This window comes from Chlamydotis macqueenii, chromosome W, assembly GCF_036417535.1.
Source record: "Chlamydotis macqueenii isolate bChlMac1 chromosome W, bChlMac1.mat, whole genome shotgun sequence".
In the NCBI taxonomy this organism is placed as follows: domain Eukaryota; kingdom Metazoa; phylum Chordata; class Aves; order Otidiformes; family Otididae; genus Chlamydotis; species Chlamydotis macqueenii.
In genome coordinates, this window is record NC_141592.1 from 35535093 (window position 1) to 35542760 (window position 7668).

The 7668-nt window shown below is 44.9% G+C and overlaps 1 protein-coding gene and 1 pseudogene across 1 annotated transcript; both read right to left on the bottom strand.

Annotated features, from left to right (window-relative positions):
* Positions 1–409: 409 nt before the first annotated feature.
* On the bottom strand, positions 410–2080 carry LOC147596656 (uncharacterized; annotated as a pseudogene).
* Positions 2081–2612: 532 nt separating this feature from the next.
* Positions 2613–7392, bottom strand: LOC147596657 (uncharacterized). The gene is made up of 2 exons (XM_086769417.1): positions 5841–7392; positions 2613–2665 (listed from the first exon to the last, which is right to left on the bottom strand). The coding sequence occupies exons 1-2, from the start codon at positions 7390–7392 to the stop codon at positions 2613–2615; spliced, it is 1605 nt and encodes a 534-aa protein (XP_086625543.1).
* Between the last annotated feature and the right edge of the window lie 276 nt (positions 7393–7668).

A 7668-nucleotide genomic window follows, 5' to 3' on the forward strand; every position in this document is an offset into this window, starting at 1 on the left:
GTTGTTAGGCCAGAGTCGGCCTTGTCCATAACCGCTCCGTTTTGTTCCCAGGAGGAAAAAAAAACAACTGCATCTCAGGCAGGCTGCTCACAGCAACTCATGTCAAGTTGTGAGCCTAACTTTTAGGCCAGATCAAGTCCATAGTCCGCCTGGAAGTCCTCGATGACAAGGTTGAGACAATACTGGTTTTCGATACTGGTTTTCTGACCGACCCTTACACCACCCCGTGGCTCAACATTGTCGTCAGGACCGCATGGTGGTAGCATAACCCTCAAAGGGAGACAGGAAAGAAGAGAGAAAGAGAAAGAGAAAAGTAACAGCAGCATAATTACCATACAACTTTGCAAAAAGTTAAGCTGTTTCTCTAACATACACTAAAAATCTTCTAATTCTATATCATGTTTTTTCTCTAGGCAATCTGCCTTGCACTAGCAGATTTTGGAATATCTATGTAGGTTGGAACATTTATCAGACTGTGTGCATTAAGTACGGAAGTCAAACGTGTCAACTGATTCATTATTTTCCAAATTTTGACATACAGTATTGCTGTTAAAACAAAACTTATTAAGACCAGTATTAAGAGAACAATAATGGGGTGACACAATTTGTTCAACATGCCTGTTGCAGTAGGTGACCACCCAAAAACTGTGTCCCACCATCTATGTTCTGAATCTTTTTCTACCCTTTCCAAAACATGGTGGATTTCATCCACATCATGATGAACTGTTACTAAGGTTTTTTGTCCGTTTTACCTGATCTTTCCCAGGATCTTGATCAAATCCTGGTGGTGTAATAATTTTTTTACCAAAGTGAGATTCATTCCAATTGGTGCAGGTAGCAGTTCATGAATCAGTGTGTAATTAGATTGCAAGAGTTTGTGAGAGGTCACCGGTGCTAAGTAAGAAAAGTCACATCCAGTGATTTTAGTAAAATTACAAACACAAAAATTTGAGTGGTTCCTAGTATCTACAACTACATCACTTACAGCTATGGAATCGCAAACAGTCCGTAAGCATGCACAACCTTTGCCAATATATACAAGTATTGTCTCAGGGTTTTCGTCAGGACGAATCTCGAAATGGCAAATGTTTTGTTCAGTGTCAAGACAAATGTCTTGGGCTCTGATGGTATTGCTTTCACAAATGAATCCTTGTTGTTCCCGCACAATACATGCATCAACATCAATACTTTGCCATTTATGCCCGTTTTTCCGGGCCCATACTCTATGGTCTAGAGGATAGAGTACAGTTCCGTTGTGGTTCGGTCCTAGCGCAATGATTGGGTATATTGTATGTACCGAAGCATTGTGTATTGTTAACACAAAAGCTGTGGCCACGCTGTTGATGGGGTTATAGGTAAAATTAACCAGATACCACCAGGACTGGAATTTCCTTTCAAAGTCAGTGGCACTGTCCCAAACTATTTTCCGAATTTCAGTGGGGAAAGTGCCTTCTTCACCTTCTCTTATAATTGATGCGGCTACTGATTGCATCCACAGTTGAGCTTGGATACAACTGAGAGCCAGGGAGAGGTTGTTTTGGACCACACTGAGTGCATCTATAACCAATTCATGGTCTTTTTCATTCACCTTCTCCCATTTTGGTAATATATTCGATAACATCCATTGATTAGTTCCCAAAGCCAATAGGGAGGATCGTAAAGGATGTTGCAATTTAGTCAGGTCACTACTTGTGGTAGCCAATTTGTTCATCAATACCTCTGAATCAATACTATTTAGAACTCCCAATCCTGTTCCCAAAACACCAGTTAGGTCTCTCTTTATTCGTTTCTCGGAAGGGGTCCGTTTTTGCAGCCAGGTTGTCCATCCCTCGTAAGAGGTTTTTAGGAAAGGTGAGCAAGCTGGCTGAATTTCTGAAGCATTATTTTGCATTGACAATTCAACTTGTTTGAGGGACCATGATGGATTGAATAACATCTGTTGCTGGCCCATATTTCTGATTACATATGGTCCAATCTCGACAATTTTCGGGTTCAGTACAATAACTGGTTCAGTGGTAAGAGGTGCTGTGTTTGTTGTCACGTTGGGGCTGGGAGTAGTAGTTGGCTCAATAATGGCCATTTTAAATTTAAATGTGAGTGCCACGTCACCTTTCTGGTTATTCCAGAGACAGATTACAAAGACAGGTTGGGTTAGTGTAAAATTACTCCAGCATTCCAATTTTTCCTTTTCAAGGACACAGAGACTCTTTGTGAGTACAGATTCATTAGTTCTTCTTACAATAATTTGGGTTGCTTTTTCATGGATAGATCCATTGACCATTCGGCAACCTATTTGAATTTTTTCTCCAATTGTTCCCATCAAGAGGGGAGCCCTGCTGTCTCTGTCCCAGCCCCACTCATGCTCTGAGTACATTTCCATTTCATGCTTAACCACAGTGGCCAAGTTTAAGTCCAACCGTTTAAAAGGTGGTCCCATGCTTCCTGTAAACCTAAGGTAGGCGTGAGACCATGGCCATTCGGTGTTCTTTTGATTACAGGTCAGTGGTAAGATGCAGAAAAATATTGTAAGCCCAATCACAGGTCCAATTAAAAAATTGGTCATTTTTAGAATTTATGCTTCCAAATTATCATCCATGTGCAGCTTTTCCCACTCACTGTTGTCCCTCGGAGTTCTTCTGCAAGATAAAATAACAGACCTTGCCTCCTTGAGGCACAGTTAAAATGACGGAACTATCCAACGGGTATTAATCCGATGTTCCTTTCCCAGGGCATCAGAGGCTACCCATGCATATGCATTTAGAGGGGTTTTTAGGACCAATGGTACTGTTCCCGCAGTGGGAAGCTCCACTAAAACAGGTTGTCCTGGGAGGTGAGCTGGATTTTTAGAGTCATTTGGTCCTTTTAAAGAAGGGATTAAAGTAGGGGCTTTTGGACAGAAGGCAGTGATTTTAGGGCATCCATTTACCCCCCATCTGTCATTTACACCTTTGACAGCTTCCCACAGGCGAGCATCCCAATTGCCTTCCTGTGGTTTCAAAAGTCGTTTCAGCAAACCATTGGTTCTTTCTACAATACCATTAGCTTGTGGGTAATAAGGAGTGTGAAAAATCCATTTAATCCCTTCACTTCGTGCCCAATCCTGTACTATTCTGGCAGTGAAGTGGGAACCGTTATCAGACTGTATTTCTTGTGGTTTTGGAAAAGTTCCAAACCATTGTCGCAATGCTTTCACAGTGCTTTCTCCCGTAGCCCTGTTAAAGGCTTCTGCTTGGACTAGTCCTGATATTATTTCCACTCCCACCAACACAAAATGTTTCCCTCCTGATTTCTTAAAGGGTCCAATATAATCTACCTGCCACGCATCCCACAAACCTTTACCCTCTCTTAGATGCAGGGGATCATCTTCTAAAGGGTGTCTTTCCAGTCGCCTACGACATTGCTCACAGGCAGATATGCAAGTTTCGCATGTTGCTCTGGTGACAGGCCAGCCTCGAGCAAGGGCTTCACGATACAGGTCCTTAGCTCCTGTGTGTTTACGCTTTACATGCAACCATTCTAGCAGGCGTTCCCAATCTTCTGTGACTTGGTCCTTTTGTACAGGGGCTAGCCTTGCTAACTCATCCGCTCTGTTGTTCCATTTACCCGCTGAGCCCCCATCTGCCTGATGAGAAGCTACCCATCCCACGGCAAAGTTCCCCTGTTTAGCAATGTTTAAGATATCTTGCCATTTTTCCTTTTGCCACACTGGGATTCTGTTAACCTCCCATTCATTTTGCTCCCAAAAAGGCAGCCATTCAGTACAACCCTTAAACACAGCGTAGGAATCAGTATAGATGTGGATGGGAGAAGTGGCTTGAGCTTCACGCTGGAAAACACTCCACACTGCAATTAACTCTCCTACTTGGGCGCTGCCCACTCCCTCTGTAATAATTTGTTCATCAGAGGAGGTATGGAGTGCTACTGCTCGATATTTCCATACTTTCCCTTCTCTTTTTGCGGAAGCATCGGTAAACCAGGCACTCACTGCTTGGTCGGGAGAGAAAGGAGGAGCCGCTTGGATGACAGAGGCAGGTTTATCTTGGCTGCCATCCGAGCTTTCTGTTTCTTGTATAGCCAGGTGTTTTAAAGCTCCTTCAGTCACTGAGAAAATGTTACAGTAGTGTTCAATCTGGGCATACCATTTTCGTACTGAGGCTTTCTGGGCCACCCCGTCAGGGGGAGGGGTCCCACTGGTAACTGCTTTTATCACTTTAAACGGGCCTCTCAGTACAATTGGTTGTTGGCGTGCAATTTTCTCTACTTCTATGAGAGCCAGGCTAACCACAAACAACCCTTTCTCCCAAGCAGTGTATCTCCTCTCGGCATCTTTAAAGCTACGAGAATAAAATCCCACAGGCCTAGTTGGACCCTCAGGGCCCCGTTGCCATATATGTACTGATAATCCTGATATGGCAAATCCCCATTCCACCTGAAAAGGGTCTGTAGGGTGGATAGGACCGAGAGCCTGGTGAGCTGTTGCTTCAAAAATTAACAATTGCATAGCTTCTTCCTGAGATGGGGTCCATTCCCATTTGACCCCTTTCCTCAGCAAATCATAAAGAGGTCTAGCAATAATGGAGAAGTCTGGAATATGTTTTCTCCAGAACACCAATAGTCCTAAAGCATGTTGTAAATCCTTTTTTGACTCAGGCATTTTAATCTGATCTAAAGAAGTGAGGGTGTCCGGTGGGATACACGTCATTCCCCCTTTCCACCAAATTCCCAAAAACTTTACTTCTTGTGATGGCTTTTGGACCTTTTCGGGAGGAATTTGCAAACCCAAATTCTCCAAGTGAGAAATTATATTCTGGTGGGTTGTTTCCACCTCCTTTATTTCTTCCCCCCCCACAAGGATGTCATCAATATATTGGTAAACATCTACAGCTTCAGGTTTTGGTATTTTTTCCAATTCTTGGGCTAAAGCATGATGAGCCAATGTAGGAGAGTGCTTATACCCCTGGGGCAGCCGGGTGAAAGTATATTGTTGCCCTTCCCACGTAAAGGCAAAACGGTCTCTGTCCTCTGGTTGCAAAGGTACCATAAAAAACATGTCTTTAACATCTACAGTTGCCATAATTGGGTGAGCTTTCTCCTGAATTATTGTTACCAATTCCGCCAAATTGGGCACTGCGGCAGTCAAAGGTTCGGTGTTGGCATTCAGTCTCCTAAAATCCACTGTGAGTCGCCACTTTCCATTTGGTTTTCGCACTGGCCACACCGGAGAGTTAAAAGGAGAATGTGTATTTATCACAACCCCTTGCTCCCGAAGTTCCTGCATAACAGGTCTGATACCTTCTTTTGCTCCCAGGGGAAGGGGATATTGTTTGACATTAGTTACTTTGCTAAACGGCAGAGAGGGTGCAGTTTGGAGTAACCTAATATTTAATTGCGGGGTCCCAAAAGTCCACCACAAGCCTTCTGGGTCTTTCCAACCTTTCCCTTTAAGGACATCCATTCCTAATAAATTAGTAGGAATATTCCCGATCACCATTGTAACAGTGACAGTGTTTTCCTCTCCCGGCAACGTTAGCTTTACCTGAGCAACACTCATGGCTTCTGTTGATCCTAAAGCATTCAGGACACAAAAACGTCTTCTCGAGGGAGAGACACCACACCTTTGTGCATCTTCTTTAGTCAAAGCGGAGACTTGGGCACCGGTATCAATCAAAAAGGTCACCAGTCCACGTTTTGGACCCACAATAGCCGTAATTAGCAAATCTCCCCTGCTAGTCTTGGTGAGCTGTCGGATATAAATCCATCCTCCATTCCCTCGCTCACCGATGGGGAATGGAGGTTCTAGTTTTCCTGCATCTGGGGAAAAACCTCACTGTTTCTGTTGCCTGTGTCTTCCAAAGGTGGGGCTGTGGGTGTGATGGGTGAGATTTCTTTTCCTTTGGGTGGGTATTGTTTCGGGTTACACCATTTTGATACCACCTTGCTCAGCTTTTCAATGGGTAAACCATCCATTACATCTCTTGGAACACCCTTTTTAATTCCCAAAAGCCACCACTGTTGTCGGGTCATGGGCTGTGCTCCCCCCGCTGTTTTAAAACGAGGGCTAGGTTGACTGATGTGGGGGGGTGAGTCCCTGATTTCTATCTGACGGATTCCTTTTGGTCTGTCCTCTGGGAGTTTTACTGGACCATATTTTCTTCCATAATTTATCAGCTCCTGTGCTACCTCCCCCCAGGTCCACACCTTCGCTTTATCACCTGATGAAGGTCGAGATGGGCTGAGATCGGAGGGAGACACATTCATAGGGCTATTGGTTGCATTTCCATGGCCTCTCATAAAGCCCTCCAATCTTTCTAAGGGACCGAGTGTCTTAATGGTCTTTCGAAGTTGAATCCCCAAAGGTTTAAGTGACTCTGGGAGTCCCCTTATCAAGGGAGTCATGCTCTCAGGGTCCACCGGCAACATCATTGGAGATTCACATCTAGGAGTTAACTTTCTTTCTTTCATCATTTGCAAACAAGCAGCTTTTTGGACGCTTTCCACCAGCTGATCAACTGTGCCAGTGATTGCAAGAGGATCCCCTCTCTCCAAAGGGTTTAGCCCCCCAGCCCAATAAGCAGCTCGCTGAGTTAAGGACCATGGGGCACGATTATCTCCTGTGGTCAAAAAGACGCCAGGACCCCAATATCCCTCAGCCTCCTTTTCACTCAGCTGGATTTGATCTCCCCCGGTTAGAGATACACGCCACACATACTCCGTCTCAGATTCTTTGGCAAGACGCCCGTACTCCCGCTTCAGTTTGGCAAGCTCAGTAGCGGTATACGGCGACTCCTTAGTTGTTATCTGTGGGTTGCTATCCTCATCATTCAAATAAAAGAATTCTGTTTTAACCAAAGGTCTTACCCGAGGGTGGTCACCAGAGCGATCCCTCACTTCCTCCAATTTCTTCTGAGGGTATATTGGACTTATCTGTTGAATACCTCTCTCCTCAAGCTTCAGATCTGTCTCACTGTCCAATTCTGAATTCTTTGGATATTCCTCCCTCAAGATAGATTTTAGCAAAAGGTTTTGCTCCTTTTCTCCCTCCAGCTGTTTTTCGAGGTTGGATACTGTCCCCTGAAGGGCCTCCACCAAACGCTGGAGCGACTCAATAATCTGTTGCTCCTGCTCTCGCCGCTTAAGGCGGTCCTCTACTGCTGCTGCCAGACTGGCACCCAGAACAGCACAAACTATGGCTTTGCCTCTGCCAGATTTTACCCTCGCCTCCTTCTGCAAGGAAGTCATTCGATCTACTACGCTCTGCAAATTTGTCCAATTATCCCGAGCCCAATCTTGCCCAGGTGTGGACGGCCGGGCACCATGCTGTGCCAAGAACTCATAAAGCGAGTCTCGATTTCTGACTAACAAGGAGTACCGATCATCAACTTTTCCTGCCATTCTTATTACGAAGGGACCAAACCCACTTCGGAGAGGCTAAACTTAGTTTCCACACACGCAGTTCCCCTGCGTCGCCCTTCTCTTCCCCGAGTGGTTGAAGGGACCAAAATCTACTACAGGGAGGCCAAACTTAAGTTTCCACAAATGCAGACTCTCTGCAGTCGCCCTTCTCTTCCCTGAGTAGTCAGCCTCATACATATGAGGACAGATCCCCCTTTTGCACTAAGAGATCTGATTATTAACTCCCGTCAGACAGAGTCCAAACCTCAGTTCAAG

Excerpts from the sequence above, each read along its gene's own strand:
- LOC147596657 (XM_086769417.1), bottom strand. The coding sequence starts at position 7,392 with ATGGCAGGAAAAGTTGATGATCGGTACTCCTTGTTAGTCAGAAATCGA. Across the intron at positions 2,666-5,840 it reads CCCACCTTTGGAAGACACAG|GAGGCAAGGTCTGTTATTTT; the intron begins GCAACAGAAACA and ends CTGTGCCTCAAG.